Here is a 17,070-nt window from a genome sequence, read left to right as displayed (position 1 = left end):
CTGATACCAATTTGTTAAAATCGGAACGGCGAAAAATAGATCCAGAAAATAATTTAATGCAAGAAAAGAAAAAATAAGGAAAGAACACACCGATATTTACGTGGTTCGGCCAACGGCCTACGTCCACGGGCGAAGACGGAGCAAATAATTTATTAATATCGAAAAGAAGGCGGAGTACAAAGAAAATCTCTCAAAAGACCAAAGCTTAATTAGATCCGAAACGCAGCAACAAAGCAAACTCCGAAAGTGGCTTCTCTCTTCAATCGGTACGGACCACCCATTGGCCTTAATTAGCGCATAGGGCTAATTAGCGCACAAGCTTCTCTCAAGACCCAAAGCCGTACAGAATTGGCATGGGTTTTTAATTTGGTTGCGGCAGCTTGGCTCTCTCCAATATGCAACCCTTAATTAGAGCCGTACGGAATTAGCATGGGAAGGCTTCTTAATTTTTCCGCGGCGGCTTCTTGATCGTCCGGAACCAACATGCATTGCTTGCTTAATTAGAACGTGGCATCTTAATTTGGTCGCGCCGATTAATTTGACCGTAGCATGTATTTATAATACATGTCTCCTAAGTAGAGTCTAATCCTAATTTAATTAGAAATTAGATTCCGACTCATAATCCATATATGCCAAATTAAATCTAAATAATATCTAATCCCAATTAAATTAGGATTTATCTTCAAATTTAGATAACTACAAATCTAAACCAAATATAACATATATATACTATATAAAAAATACTATAATATTTTAAAATTAATTAATAAATTAAAACTAATTATATGCTCCGCAAAGTTGGTGCGTGAATCTTATATTAATTACCTGTCCTGTGCTCATAAGTAGATCTCATTCACCATGTAGAGCGCAACAAATTTCGTACCTAATTTATTAGATGTACTTTAAAAAATATATTACAAATCAAAATTTATAATAATATTTTTTGATAAATTGAACATCCATCCTTTTAATACCGTTGATTCTTCGTGACACAAGCGCGTCTCTCTCCTTTTTTTTTTTTTTTTTCCTTTTTTCTTTTCCCTTCTTTTCTTCTTTTGTGTGGAACCTAGACTGAGAGTCCAAGTATATGGAGTTACAATCACGTGGCAGTCAGCTTTCTTCTTCTCTACAAAGTCAGGCGGCGAGATGAGACGAGCTTATCGAGTGGTTGGTTTTCAAAATTTTGAAAAGTAAAAGAAGAGTACATAAACTTCCAATGAGCTCCCACACCTCTACAAATGGCTAATAATCATTTTTGACATGAATATATTTATATCTATATGATTCAATTCTGAAGAAATTAAACTAAGCAAATTAAGCAGCTAGGTACGTACCATGGTGATCAAGAAGGGTTCAGCACATCCTGTTTTCATGAGCAGTACCATACAAATATGTGCCTCCCGAGCTCTACTACTCATCACATGCCTTCTCCTATTCGATATCAGCAGATTAGCTTCTGCGGGAATGAAGCACCCGAGATGTCCGTCTTTCTCCTGTGGACCTCTGCGCGACATCAGTTATCCGTTCCGCTCGGAGGGCGACCCCCACAAATGCGGCGATCGCCGATATCAGCTTGCCTGCGTGGATGGTAACAAGACTATCTGGGATATCCACCAACCTGGGACGTACTACTACGTTACCGAGATCCCGAATATTAACCCACATTCCTTCGATTCCTTCCTAGATAGCAATTTCACAGTCGTCGATGCCAACTTGGCTAACGGCAGCTGCAGTCTTCCCTTGCAGTCTCTTTCCCGCAGCAGCATCGAGAGCATGGGATTCGTAGATTTCGAGTTTACGTGGGCTACTTTCGTGAGCTGTGCGAGGATGATAGTAAACAGCACATATAACCCTGTTCGTTGTTTGAGCAAGACCGGTGCATTTGTGTATGTTATATTTTCATCTGAAGCACTTCACCTGGAGGATACGGAGCGTTCCTGTAGTTTCTTAGCTATGACTCCGATTACGTGGGATCGAGAACGAATGCAGCTGATGAATGGAAACATTTACTCGCTGGAGCGTCCCACAACAGAATACGTCTCCCAGCTCCTGAAGCGCGGATTTCCGGTTCCAATTGCAACATATCTCCCGAAATCAGTTGGTGATTGTCTAAAGGACGGTGCAAAGTAAGTTGAGAGATAACATGCATGTTCTTCGACCAATTTGTCTCATGCATAGACATTCAGACAAGAGTCATCTTTTTCTTTTTTTTAAAAAAAAGAGTTAATTTCTTGTTTTAGATTTGAATCGAGCCATTTAGGTTCTATTTTTTTTCGAATTATTCGAATTATTATTTTTATTAAATTTATTTAGAGTTTTTTTTTTAGAATTTTTGTATATGAAATAAATTCCTAAAATTTAGGAATACGAGTTAAGGGTTATTTTCGGATATATTTGTATGAGAAAAGGTTTTAAAATCTTCAAATTTGATTTAGAGTAGGGGTATTTTTGATGGTTATGAATACAACCTAGGGTAAATTTTGATGTTTCATATTTTGACTGCGGCCATAGTATCTTCATCTTCTTTCTGTTGCCTTGTATATCGACGAAATTCTTCTTACAGAAAAATTCTATCCCGTTTAATCTTCCTCACTTTTCCATTTTTTTTCATTTATTTTTCTTTAGTTCTTCCTCAAAATTTCCTTTTCTAATTTTTTAAAAATTTTCATAAATTTTGTTAATTTTTTTTTGCCTGGCTAATTTTCTAGCATTTCCTCCTAATTTCTAAAATAAATTATAAAATTTTAATATATTAATTTTATATAAATTTTGGGCTCATCCTTACAAGATAAATTAAAATTACTCTAATTTGTCCTACATGGGGGGTTGGAGAGAGATATTTCACTTTCTAAGAAAACGCATTCTGAGTAGTAGAAAAAAATGCTCTATTACTTTTCAATTCTCATCAATGTGAATAATTTGTTATCCCGCATGTTATGCAGATTCTTTTGGACGAAAATGTACGTAGGTGGGATACTCTCTCCGAGATTCTTCTTTGCTTATAGCGGAGTGACTTTGATAGGATGTATGGCAGACACTCACAGCCGCCTTTCACAATGGGTTTCGGTTCTCTTGTTGGCATTAGATTCTGCCGGACAAATTTTGACAAGTAAATACGACTTCCCCTTCTGAAGCCTCATGAGACTGCACTTTGTTGTCACTCTATTAATTCTCATCCATGAAATCTGCATACTGCAGCTCTCTCATTTCTCTGCAGATTCATTATTGCGCCGTTGGCAATATTCCTCTTCTTGGCGCACAAGTTGTGGAGAGAAAAGAAATCAGTGGACGCCGTCGAGAAGTTCCTTCGAAGCCAGAGGGCGCTCGCGCCGACGAGGTATGCATATACCGACCTCATTGCAATCACGGGCCACTTCAAAGAAAAGCTCGGCCAAGGAGGATACGGCTCCGTATTCAAAGGTGTTTTCCCCGGCGGCGTTCTTGTAGCAGTGAAGATGTTGTTAAGCAATTCTAGATGCAATGGGGAAGAGTTCATCAACGAGGTCTCTACCATCGGTAGGATCCACCACGTCAACGTGATAAAGCTTGTCGGGTTCTGCTCCGAGGGATCGAAGAGGGCCCTCGTCTATGAGTACATGCCTAACGGATCGCTCGACAAGCATATCTTCTCTGCCAATGGAGTCGCTGGTCGGCGAACATTCACGTGGGACAAACTCAATGACATAGCCTTGGGAATCGCCCGTGGCATCAACTACTTGCACCAGGGATGCGATAAGAGAATTNCCCAGAATGGACTTATGTGGTGTTAGGTTGTTACGTGTTGAAAGCGAGGGGGAGGCTTTATAGTTTTCACCACGAATAAAGTACATAAAGTCCAACCCAATTAGCCAGCATATAGGTACTTCCTATTATCCGAACCGAACTTAAGAGACGAGCTCCCAGTCGTAAGGAAGAAGGAGGGCGGTAGAGGTAGTCATCGTAAGGCTTTGACATCTGTAGTCTGAACACTCTATATTATGGCTTCGAGGACCTTTAGTTAAGTCCACGTTACATAGGACAACAAGGAGATCATCATGAGTAGCTATGCTCTGAACACAGGAAACCCATGTTAAAACGATCAGGTTTTAGGCGTTGGAAGCCTCACTCGGCTCGCCCTGCCATGAGCAAAGTTATAGAAATGCTAGAAGCAGATGTTGAAACCCTTGAAATGCCGCCGAAGCCTTTCTTCTCTTCAGAAGAGCCAATCCCTGCCATTAGCATAAGTTGCTTGGGTTCTTCCTCAGAGCTCCCTGCCATCTCAGAAGATGAGTGACGAAAAATTTAACAGAAATTTATTCAGCAACAACAAAGATTTATAGATAGATAGATAAGAGCTAGGAAAGAGTCATTCAAGCAGCAAGCCATGGTGCTTGAAATTTTTTGCCCATCAGATCCACATGGAATCCATGAGAGAGTGCTTTGAGATCTGATGAACATCAAAATGTGATCACAGTAGATGCTCCTCTGATCTTAACAATATAAATAGAATGGCCAAATAGGTACGAGCATAAAGGGCCTTGTATTTACATAACGAATCATATATAATTATGGTCGACGTGGTCTCAAAAGTATAAGAAATGAATTTTGCATACATTACAATTTCTTTGAGAGTCGTAGTGTTTTGAACAGAAGAGGTATTATTTGAAGAGGACTATCTCCACCTCCTTCGGTCAACAAAATGCCTATAGATCCGACTTCACGAGCACTGATGCAACAAGCAAGCTGGATTATCTCAACCACCAAAACTAATGCATGCACGATGAAAACATTAGCAAATGTAAGACCATATCTCGAAACTTTGATGTATTTAGTGACCAACTTATAAAGCAATTTATGTTTGGTATAGTAACTTGTAATTTTCCATTGCAGATTATCATGCATCTGATAGCATGTTATTGTCGACTGTTAGCATTACAATGCATTATGGATTGCAGCGTAATCTTATATATGCAATATAAGACGGAACTCAAAAGTACATGGAAAATATAGCATAAGGAGACTCACCTTGTTCATTCTCCAAACCAACTGATGAAATATGGAGCTAATATACTTCCTTATGTTGTTGCATATGAATCCTTGTAAATCCTTTTACAAAGATCTTTATGATAAAACTACTCAATTTCTTATCCCAGATAAGAAAGCAGCTCTGTTTCCTGTGTGTTCCGACAGGTGTAATGAAGGAAACTGTGCACTCCATATATGGACATACATACTGTATCTGTTGAGGCTGAGTAGCACAGGCCTGATACAGTAGTGAAAGAAAAACTCGATTTATTTACTCATCAACCCTCAACTTGCATCTATTAAGTAAACAGCATGCTTCCAAATCAATATAATGTGCTACTTTTTCTATATGTTTATATTTAGAGCAAACAAACTTTTTTTTTTTTATTTGAGAAAAAGGTAGCATGCTACCCGCTTCATTCATTCAGAAGGTGAATTAAGCAACATGGGTGAGGCATCATGACCTCTAGGATGACGGAGACAAAAAGGTAAAAGTCAGGGAAACAGGTGTTGTGAGTAAAGTACAACTGATATCTCTATACGGTCTACGAGTTCTAACTACTGATCTACAGATCAGCACTACTCCACTGAGCTAGCAGGTGTTTGATCTTATGAGTGCCACGGATCGGATCCGCTTGGGTCTTCGCAAAAATGACACCATTCCTAGTCTCCCAAATCACCCACCAGCAAGCTATGATACCGGTTAGGTAGTTTTCCGAGACCCTCCGCCCCTTCCATAAATCCCACATCCGGTGTACGTCAGTTCCCAAATCTTCTGGATGGACTTCCTGTAGTGACATAACCAAAAGGAATCTGAAGAACGCGCATTGTGTAAAGAGATGATCAAACGTTTCTAACTCCACACAGTTCGTATTCCCGGTCCACCCTCTTTTTAACAGGTTGTCAATAGTGGGTATCTTTTTCTTGAGCACGAGCCAACAGAAAACCTTCACTTCAAGGGGGATACGGAGTCTCCAGATGTCGTAAGTCCTGTTATCCCTTGTTCCCCCGTTGCTTAACATAGTATAGGTCGATTTCACAGTAAAACGGCCGTCAGATGTTAGAGCAAACAAACGGCCGTCAGATGTTAGAGCAAACAAACTTGATATGCAGAAATTCATGTTTATCCCAAATAGCTTTCCTGGCTCATTTGGGAAAGATTTCAACATCTTCCTAGACCTTAATTTCACTCCAAAAATTTTAGTTCTCATGGTAAAGTTGTATCCAAAGGACTATAGCCGCATCTCAATCAATGCTGCCAAAAGGACTATAGAATACATAGCTCTAGAATTGATTTCGAGGAACTTCGGCATAATATCTTACAAGTCCGATGACTATTGCTTCGGGATGCTGCTGATGGAGATGGTGGGAGGTCGGAGGAATGTTGATTGCCGGCAGAGAATTCAAGCCAGTTTTATTATCCTTCGTGGATATATGATCGGCTAACTCAACCAGAAATGCCTGAAATCAACTGCTCTTTCGAAATCACGGAGATGGAGAGAAAGCTGCGCATCATTGGCTTGTGGTGTATTCAGCTTATCCCGTCAGATCGCCCCGCCATGAGTGAAGTTGTGGAGATGCTCGAAGCAGACGTCAATAGCCTTGAAATGCCACTGAAGCTGTTCTTCTCGTCAGAAGAGCCAATTTCTGTAAGACAGTCAAGCTTTGATTCTTCTTCTCAACTCCCTAACATTTCTGAGCAAGAGTGACAAACAATCAGATGGAAATTTACTTGGTAATATGTCAGATACTATTTCTATAAAGAGTGTACTTAAATGTTTTTACATGTATACGATTTTCAACTTGGCTAACGGATTTGAAGTACTCATCTTGCTTAATAATGTGAAAGATCACGGTGTTAATCTGATGTTCTTTTTGTTGATCACAAATAGATTAATTTCTCTCCCCTCATTTCCTCAGGGACAAAAGATATAAAAGGATATTGAATCTCTATTTCAATTTTCAACATGACTACTTTCTAAAGTTCTCGAATTATTGAAAATATTTCGTTTTAGTAAATTCTTGAGGCAGCTCATCTATATTTTAGCTTCCTGTAGTAGTTTTGAGATCTCTTTTGATTGTTTTCTTCTTTTTTCCTTTCTTAAAAGAGAAGCAGCTTCCCTTTTGCAATCTCATCTACATTCATTTAAGCTTGCGGCAGCAGTTATCAGAGGCTAAATATAAATATATCAAATCAGAATTTATAAGTTCACATTCAAAAGAAGTTTTAATTTTAAAATGTTAATCACTAAATATAGTTTTTGTGTATGATGTGTACTGTTACATCCTAAATAGTCACCTCATGTAATTCACACTCCTCTAGAGAGGTCTCAGTTGTCACGTCACACGCAAGTCCTCCCCGCGTCATTCTTTTTCTTATTACTTAGTTTATTCGAACACGGCATTCACATGTCCGCTGTGTGTCTCGCATCCAATACCCGTCAGACACGGCTTGCAACAGCATCCATGTATTATGGATTATCCGACAATTATGAAGGAATCACTATCCATATGAAGTCAAGCAGCTAGACTTGAATGGTGTCTAATCTGAACTCCAAAAGGTGCAAAAATTTCCAGACATCTTCTGTTCAGAAGAGCAAAGTTGTATAACAAAAAAGAAAGGTGAAAAAATTAGAAAATTCCATTTCTTTGCCCTATTATCTTGGACAACTTTAATTTGATGCAGACATGAGTGGAATTGGGCATCTGCTGAAGTTCACTGGAGTGAAAAGACTGACAAAAATCCAAGCAACAAGCCACAACTAGTCAAGTCTTCATTCAACTATTCTCTATGATAGAGAGCCACCTATTGACTTGTCTAATAAGTCTCTGCAGATTTAGAGGCCACATGACATGAATTTAGCTTATCATTCAGATAGAATTGCAACGCTCTCCTCCTCCGTTCAAGCCTTTCCAACACACAATGCTTAGGCTTCTCGTCGTAATTGTCTTTCTTTTCCTTCAATCTGAAAAGAATGCAGCAGCAGGCAGCAAAGAAGAAAAAAGGGAGATAGAAGAGCTTAGCAAGAGGTGCCCACCCTCAACATGCGGTGGCGAAGGCGGGACTGAGATTCGATTCCCCTTTCGGAGAGAATCAAGCCCTCCATTCTGCGGTGCACCTGGAATGGAACTCTCGTGTTCCGGCAACACCACAATCCTAACACTCCCAAATTTCGGCTCCTACAATGTTACTGCAATCAACTATGGCCTTGCAGCGATCACGGTCAAGCTCCGCGATTCGTTGGCGCCGTGTCCGCTTCGGAACCGAAGATCCATTAACCTGAGGACTCCCATATACAAGCCTTATGAGATTGTGAATGTCATCTTAGTAAGCTGCTCAAGAAATCTCTTCCCACAAAATGCAACTTTACCAACGTCCTGCCTCAAAAATGGAGATGATCAGTTTGTTTACGTGTTTGATGCGCAAGAATACATGGACACAATCCCTTCATACTGCATGGTGACCTCAAAAGTTCTGCACATGCCTGCTAAGGATAATCAGGGTGACCTCAAAGAAATCGTGAATGATCTTGTCGTGCAACGTGAGATCACCCTCAGTTGGTATGTTCCTGAGATTACTGACATTTGCAAAGACTGTGAAGCAGCAGGGAAGACTTGTTATTTTAGTTCCAGTAGGAACACCTCTTTCTGCATTCATCATGGTAATGCTCTGACTTCCGACTCTTAATGTCTTATCGAATAATTATGTAAATTCGTCTGATCATCAGAGAAAAACAGAAACCTGCACTAATTTCAGAATGCGAAAGATACCGACTTTTACTTCTGCAAGCAAATGAAAATTTCGGAAAAAGCTATTACCGCCATTGAGCTATGCCCACGAAGAGCATGAGCACAAAATACGACAAGATCAAGTCAAGGATTTAAGTGCCTGTCGGAGTTTTCAAAATATTTAACCAAAAAGTATTCTTTTGGAACTCTTTTATTGTACTGTTTGTGTGAATGGATGATTCAAACTTGATGAGATGGATGTTTAATTTGGTGGAAATTTGATTTCCCAAAGTTGGAATCATGTTTTCCGCAAAGCAAGCTAGTTTTGTGAAAATCTGATCAAATCAGTGACGAATAATAAACAGATCTGTGACACAACCAAAGCAAATTTGGAATTACAACTACTAGACTCTAAATGTTTCGTTCTTGATTTTGCAGGTGAAAAAATTGTCAAGCTCACTACAGGTAATTTTTGTATCAACTCGATGCAATGTTCAATATGAACATATTTGAACCGATTACAGATAGATCTTCATGCTCTCAACTCTCAATCTATTCAAGTTTCTCTTCTTCTCAAGAAGCTCGGAATGATAGTTTATGTCACATCTGTTTGATAAACATATACTAATTAGTAATTACTCACTCAGCTGTTTTATTTGTTCAGGACCATCTGCAGCTGCATTTGTTATACTGCTGGCAGCAGTCATTCTAGTCTACATTTTCAAAAAGTCCGAGAAGGAAAAAGAAACGCGTATCAAAGTCGAAAAGTTCCTCGCAACATATAGCGACACAAAACCGACTCGATACACTTTCTTGCAACTTAAGAAGATGACTCGGCGGTTCAAAGTCCAACTGGGGCAGGGCGGTTTCGGAAGTGTGTACAAAGGTGTGTTGCCAAACGGAGTCCCCGTGGCAGTTAAGATGCTCGAGAGATCGAAGGGCGAGGGCGAAGAGTTCATCAACGAAGTCGCAACCATCGGTAGGATTCACCATGTCAATGTGGTTCGCCTACTAGGATTCTGCTCTGACGGATCAAGGCGCGCACTAATCTACGAGTTCTTGCCGAATGAGTCCCTAGAGAAGTTCATCTTCTCGCGTAATTCTACGAGCCATCAAGAACCATTTAGGATGGACAAGTTGCAGGACATAGCAATAGGAATCGCTCGCGGGATAGAGTATTTGCACCAGGGATGCGACCACCGCATTCTACACTTCGACATCAAACCGCATAACATTTTGTTGGATCGTAACTACAATCCAAAGATCTCCGACTTTGGCCTTGCAAAGCTGTGCTCGAAGGATCAAAGCATTGTTACAATGACAGCAGCTAGAGGAACAATGGGCTACATTGCACCAGAGATATATTCTAGAAACTTCGGAACGGTGTCGTATAAGTCTGATGTTTACAGCTTCGGAATGCTGATGCTGGAATTGGTAGGCGGAAAGAAGATTGCTGATCCGGAGATTGAAAACCAAGGTGAGGCTTACTTCCCAGAGTTGGTTTACGAGCAGTTAGTCAGCAGGCAAGAATTAGAATTGGATATAGAAATGACCGCGAGTGAAGAAGAGATAGCGAAGAAACTCGCGATTGTTGCATTATGGTGCGTACAATGGAATCCGGCGAATCGCCCGACCATGTCGAGGACGGTACAGATGCTGATGGGGAGTTTGCAGGACTTGGAAATGCCCCCAAAACCATTTGTCCCCTCATTAGGATATGATACTACCGAAGTTCCTAATGAAGTGTAGAATTAAAAATGGAGACTTATTGAAGGGGAGCATTACACAATGGATTGACATAATGTGGAAATCAAGATAGAGTTAAAAGGTTCAATATTAGGTAAGCATGTAGTGTGCCTTATATATATATAACACAAAACTACATTACTACATGGCCTTTTTCATCATCAAATCAAATTGAGCATGGCTTGTCGCCAATTTCATAGTTGAACATTGTTTCCAAGCTGCAGGTTTGTTCTGAATTTTATAGTTATACAATGTTTCCTAACAGTATATATTTGCGCCTTCTTAACCATGTTATGATGTTAATCTGATACACACGAAGGAAGTGTTTGGTTTGACACGATTACAACTTCGCTTTAGCCAAGTTTAGTGGAGTAGAAACATTAGCTCCGTCACCTACCATTAATGAAAGATATCTGCCATCTAAGTCCTTAGCTAGTTGGCCGATATCCACACCGTCGTGGGTGATCGAATGTAACACTAATATTTCTACCCTCACCAAATGTGAATTCTGATCGAATCGCAGTTACGTCAAACCAAATTTCCCCTCATCTGAACATCCTGTTCTTCTCTTACAACTTCCAAATACTGGGCCAAAATATATAAAAGATCAGCTCTTCATCCAGAAGAGAAACTTCATTGGGTGGAAATTTTATTATTTTAGGCATTCTTAGGAAGATAATTCAACAAATTCAACAAGGGCAAGATATAATGCAGAACAAACTTCAGGATTTGGATAAATTTGGAATTAATTAAGGCTGAAATTATGAAATCAACCACAAATAAAGAGGGTTCAGAAAAAAAAAGAAAAATGAAGTATCCATTTGTATAAAAATGGATAAATGTAAAGAAAAAAATTAATTTTGTTTTTATATTATTTCCTTCTTTTAATTTTCTAGTAATCAAAATGAAAAAAAATAACCAAAAATATTCAACAATAATTGTTCATTGGAGTACAAATAGGGTATATCCCTGTTTTCTCAAAAAAAATAATTGTTCCTTGGAGTACTAGTATAAAAATGAAAATTTATCAACATATCATGTACTTAGTCATAATCAGAAGACTTATAACCAAGCCAAGGAAAAATTCGTTAATCATTTGAAAAGTATTTGTAATAGATAATATCCTTTGGAAACTGTAGAAGATTGTGACTGTACTGCCATTAAGTAAGAAAACAATATTACAAGAAGCAAGGAAAATTGGCGAATTCACAAAACTGTCCAGTAACAGAGAATATTGACTTGTGATAAATTAGTAAATAAATCCCATAACAATTACCTGTTATGGGTTCATGAGTAGATCTCCTTCACCACGCACAGCAAAGCAAAATTTCAAACCTAATTTATAATTACATGTATTATATGGCATCCAAGCACATCAAAATTTGTAAGTTGTGAATAATATTTAGTTCTTTTAATACCGCGCGCGTTGATCCTTGGAACAACTCAACATCTAAGTAATAGGATTCCCAAGGTCATTGTCTCTATAAATAGACCTTTTAGATTTTATTGATCATACATGTTAAATTAGATTTTTTTTTTTTTAAAGAGTCCAGGTCTATGGAGCTTCAATCACATAGCAATCAGCTTGCTTTTCTTCTCTACACGAGTCAAGCAGGGAGACAAGACCAGCTTATTGGGCGTGGTTATAAAAATTTTGAAAAGTAAAAGAAGAGTAGATAAACTTCCAAGGAGTCCTCCCACACCGCTACAAATGGCTAAGAACCATTTTTTGACATGAATATATTTATATCTATATAAACTCAATTCTGAAGAAATTAAGCTAAGCAAATTAAGAGGCTACGTACGTAGCATAGTGATCAAGAAGGCTTCAGCACATTGCATCCTGTTTTCATGAGCAGTACCATACAAATATCTGCCTCCCGAGCTCTACTCATCACATACCTTCTGCTATTCGATGTTAGCAGACTAGCTTCTGCAGGAAAGAAGCACCCAAGATGTCCGCGTTTCTCTTGTGGAGCTCTGCAGGACATCGGTTATCCGTTCCGCTCGGAGGGCGATCCCCACAAATGCGGTGATCCTCGATATCAGCTTGCCTGCGTGGATGGTAACAAGACTATCTGGGATATCCACCAACCTGGGACGTACTACGTTACCGAGATCCCGAATATTAACCCACATTCCTTCGATTCCCCATATTTCTTATATCGCCCATATACCAGTTTCACAGTTGTCGATGCCAACTTGGCTAACGGCAGCAACTGCAGTCTTCCCTTGCAGTCTCTTTCCCGCACCAGCATTGAGAACGTGGGATTTGATGCAGGCTTTTTTTGGTGGGCTACTTTCGTGAGCTGTAGGAGGAAGATAGTAAGCAGCACATATAACCCTGTTCCTTGTTTGAGCAAGACCGGTGCGTTTGCATATGTTATACTTTCATATGAAGCGCTTCACCTGGAGGATACGGAGCGTTTCTGTAGCTTCGTAGCTATGACTCCGATTACGTTCGATCGAGAACCAATGCAGCAGACGAATGGAAACATTTACGCGCTGGAGCATCCCACAACAGAATACGTCTTCCAGCTCCTGAAGCGCGGTTTTTCGGTTCCGATTTACACAGGTCTTCCGGAATCATCCATTGGTGATTGTCTAAAGGACGTTGCAAAGTAAGTTGAGAGATAGCATATATGTTCCTCCACCAAATTGTCTCATGCATAGACATTCAGACAAGAGTCTCATCCTTTTTTCTTTTTTTTTTTTAAAAATTGAGTTAATTTCTTGTGTTAGATTTGAATAAAGGTTCTAATTTTTTATTCTAATTATCCGAACTATTATTGTTATTAATTTTCTTTAGAGTTTTTTTTTTTTTAAGAATTTTTGTACATGAAATAAATTCCTAAAAATTAGGAATATGAGTTAAGGGTTTTTTGGGATATATTTGTATGAGAAAATGTTTCAAAATCTTCAAATTTGATTTAGAGTAGGGGTATTTTTGGTGGTTATGAATACAAACTAGGGCAAAATTTGATGTTTCATATTTTGACTATGATCATAATATCTTCGTCTTGTTCCTCTTGCCTTGTACACTTGGGAAATTTTTCTTACAAAAATAATTCTATCCCTCTTATTCTTCCTCACTCTTCCTTTTTATTTTCTTTTAATTCTTCCTCTAAATTTCCTTTTCTAATTTTTTTTAAAATTTTCACAAATTTTGTTTATTTTTTTTTGCCTGGCTTTTTTCTAGCATTTCTTCCTAATATCTAAAATAAATTAGAAATTTTAATATTTAATTTTATATAAATTTTGGGCTCATCCTTACAAGATAAATTAAATTTTTTCTAATTTATCCTAGGGGGGCGCTGGGGTGGGGCGGAGAGAGGGAGATTTCACTTTGTGAGAAAACGCATTCTGATCGAGTAGCAGAAATAGTGCTCTATTACTTCTCAATTCTCATCAATGTGAATAATTTGTTATCCCGCATGTTATGCAGGAGCTTTTGGACAAATATATTCGGAGGTGGGATTCTCTCTCCGAGATTCGGAGCTGGGATTCTCTCTCCGAGATTCTTCTTTGCTCAAAGTGGAGTGACTTTGATCGGATGTATGCAATACAGTCACAAACGCCCTTCACAATGGGTTTCGGTTCTCTCGATGCCATTAGAATATATTGTACAAATTTTGACAGGTAAATAAGACTACTCCTTCTTAAGCCTCATGAGACTGCACTTTGTTGTCACTCTATTAATTCTCATTCGCAAAATCTACATACGGCAGTTCTCTCACAACTGGGCAGATTTGTTATTGCGCCATTGGCAATATTCCTCTTCTTGGCTCACAAGTTGTGGAAAGAAAAGAAATCAGTGGATGCGGTCGAGAAGTTCCTTCGAAGCCAGAGGGCGCTCGCGCCGACGAGGTATGCATATACTGACATCATTGCAATCACGGGCCACTTCAAAGAAAAGCTCGGCCAAGGAGGATACGGCTCCGTATTCAAAGGTGTTTTCCCCGGCGGCGTTCTTGTAGCAGTGAAGATGTTGTTAAGCAATTCTAGATGCAATGGGGAAGAGTTCATCAACGAGGTCTCTACCATCGGTAGGATCCACCACGTCAACGTGATAAAGCTTGTCGGGTTCTGCTCCGAGGGATCGAAGAGGGCCCTCGTCTATGAGTACATGCCTAACGGATCGCTCGACAAGCNCTCCGAGATTCTTCTTTGCTTATAGCGGAGTGACTTTGATAGGATGTATGGCAGACACTCACAGCCGCCTTTCACAATGGGTTTCGGTTCTCTTGTTGGCATTAGATTCTGCCGGACAAATTTTGACAAGTAAATACGACTTCCCCTTCTGAAGCCTCATGAGACTGCACTTTGTTGTCACTCTATTAATTCTCATCCATGAAATCTGCATACTGCAGCTCTCTCATTTCTCTGCAGATTCATTATTGCGCCGTTGGCAATATTCCTCTTCTTGGCGCACAAGTTGTGGAGAGAAAAGAAATCAGTGGACGCCGTCGAGAAGTTCCTTCGAAGCCAGAGGGCGCTCGCGCCGACGAGGTATGCATATACTGACATCATTGCAATCACGGGCCACTTCAAAGAAAAGCTCGGCCAAGGAGGATACGGCTCCGTATTCAAAGGTGTTTTCCCCGGCGGCGTTCTTGTAGCAGTGAAGATGTTGTTAAGCAATTCTAGATGCAATGGGGAAGAGTTCATCAACGAGGTCTCTACCATCGGTAGGATCCACCACGTCAACGTGATAAAGCTTGTCGGGTTCTGCTCCGAGGGATCGAAGAGGGCCCTCGTCTATGAGTACATGCCTAACGGATCGCTCGACAAGCATATCTTCTCTGCCAATGGAGTCGCTGGTCGGCGAACATTCACGTGGGACAAACTCAATGACATAGCCTTGGGAATCGCCCGTGGCATCAACTACTTGCACCAGGGATGCGATAAGAGGATTTTGCACTTCGACATCAAGCCACAGAATATCCTCTTAGACCGTAACTTCACTCCAAAGGTTGCGGATTTTGGACTAGCAAAATTGTATCCAAAGGACACCAGCCTCGTGTCGATGAGTACTACTAGAGGAACAACAGGATACATTGCACCTGAATTGATTTCCAGGAGCTTCGGTATTATATCTCACAAGTCTGACGTCTACAGCTTCGGAATGCTACTGATGGAGATGGCAGGAGGAAGGAGGAATGCTGACCCTCGAGCTGAGAATTCAAGCCAGGCCTATCATCCTTCATGGATATACGATCGATTAACCCAACCTGAAATAAGTGAAATAAGCACCACTTTTGATATTTCCGAGGGGGAGCGAAAGTCGTGCATTGTTGGATTGTGGTGTATTCAGGTAAGACCATCGGCTCGCCCTGCCATGAGCAAAGTTATAGAAATGCTAGAAGCAGATGTTGGAACCCTTGAAATGCCGCCGAAGCCTTTCTTCTCTTCAGAAGAGCCGATCCCTGCCATTAGCATAAGTTGCTTGGGTTCTTCTGTGAAACAACTGTTGTACTCTAAAAGCTTAAGCTGTTAGAGAACGGTGTTTAAACATTTTTATATTTAACACTCCCCCTCACGTCTGGGCTCGAGACTTTTTTTGTCGGCCCATGACGTGGGCTTGAATTAAATGGGAGGAAATTAATATGCTAGGAACCTAACCTGACTCGAACTCAGGACCTCCTGCTCTGATACCATGTAAAACAACCGTTGTACTCTAAAAGCTTAAGCTGTTAGAGAACGGTGTTTAAACATTTTTATATTTAACATCTTCTTCAAAGCTCCCTGCCATCTCCGAAGATGAGTGATGAAAAATTGAACAGAAATTTATTCAGCAAGAATAAAAATAGATAGAAAGATAGATAGACAGATTATAGCTAGGAAAGGGTCCTAAAAGTAGCAAGCCCATGGTGCTTGAAATTTTTCGGCCATCAGATCCAGATCCATGAGAGAGTGCTTTGAGATCTGATGAGCATCAATATGTGCTCGCAAATAGATGCTCCTCTGAATCTTTCCACTAAGAATAGAATGGCCAAATAGTTGCGAGCACAAAGGGCCTTGTATCTACGTAATCAATCATATATAATTACAGTAGATGTGGTCTGAAAAGTATAAGAAATGAATTTTGCATACATTACAATTTCTGTGAGAGTCGTAGTGTTTTGAAAAGAAGAGGAACCTCCTCCAGTAAACAAAATGCCTGTAGATTCGTCTTCACGAGCACTGATGCAACAAGCAAGCTGGATTATCTCAACCACCAAAACTAATGCATGCACGATGAAGACATTAGCGAATGTAAGACATGTCTTCCAACTTTGACGTATGTAAGTGACGAATTATTAAGCATTTTTTTGGTATAGTAATTTTGTAATTTTCATGCAGATTATATGGGCATCGTGATAGCATTTATGTCAACTGTTAGGCAGTTACAGAATGCTTATGGGTGCAGATGGTATCTTATATGCCATTAATACAACATCAAAAGTACATGGAAATATATAGCACACAAGAAGACATCACACCTTGTTCATCTTCAACCGCAACTTGATGAAAAGCCTGAAGCTAATTCAGTTCTTTCGTTGTTGCAGATTGAATCCTCATAATCCTTTTACAGAAGATTCTTATGGATAA

The 17,070-nt window shown here is 39.7% G+C and overlaps 1 protein-coding gene across 1 annotated transcript; it reads left to right on the top strand.

Annotated features, from left to right (window-relative positions):
• Nucleotides 1-3,205: 3,205 nt before the first annotated feature.
• Nucleotides 3,206-17,070, top strand: LOC109704640 (the record flags this gene model as incomplete). The annotated part of the gene is given in 15 exon segments (XM_020225403.1): nucleotides 3,206-3,760; nucleotides 6,141-6,391; nucleotides 6,394-6,739; nucleotides 7,300-7,308; nucleotides 7,691-7,769; nucleotides 7,880-8,666; nucleotides 9,172-9,198; nucleotides 9,398-10,478; nucleotides 12,405-13,100; nucleotides 13,787-13,862; nucleotides 13,925-14,118; nucleotides 14,227-14,648; nucleotides 14,850-15,929; nucleotides 16,822-16,882; nucleotides 17,028-17,070. Coding segments are annotated over 15 exon segments (5,707 nt in total), but the record flags the coding sequence as incomplete, so codon positions are not given.

The sequence above is a fragment of the Ananas comosus genome, unplaced genomic scaffold, assembly GCF_001540865.1.
Source record: "Ananas comosus cultivar F153 unplaced genomic scaffold, ASM154086v1, whole genome shotgun sequence".
Classification (NCBI taxonomy): domain Eukaryota; kingdom Viridiplantae; phylum Streptophyta; class Magnoliopsida; order Poales; family Bromeliaceae; genus Ananas; species Ananas comosus.
Note: the sequence above shows the minus strand (reverse complement) of the source record. Positions and strands in the feature narration are given on the sequence as shown.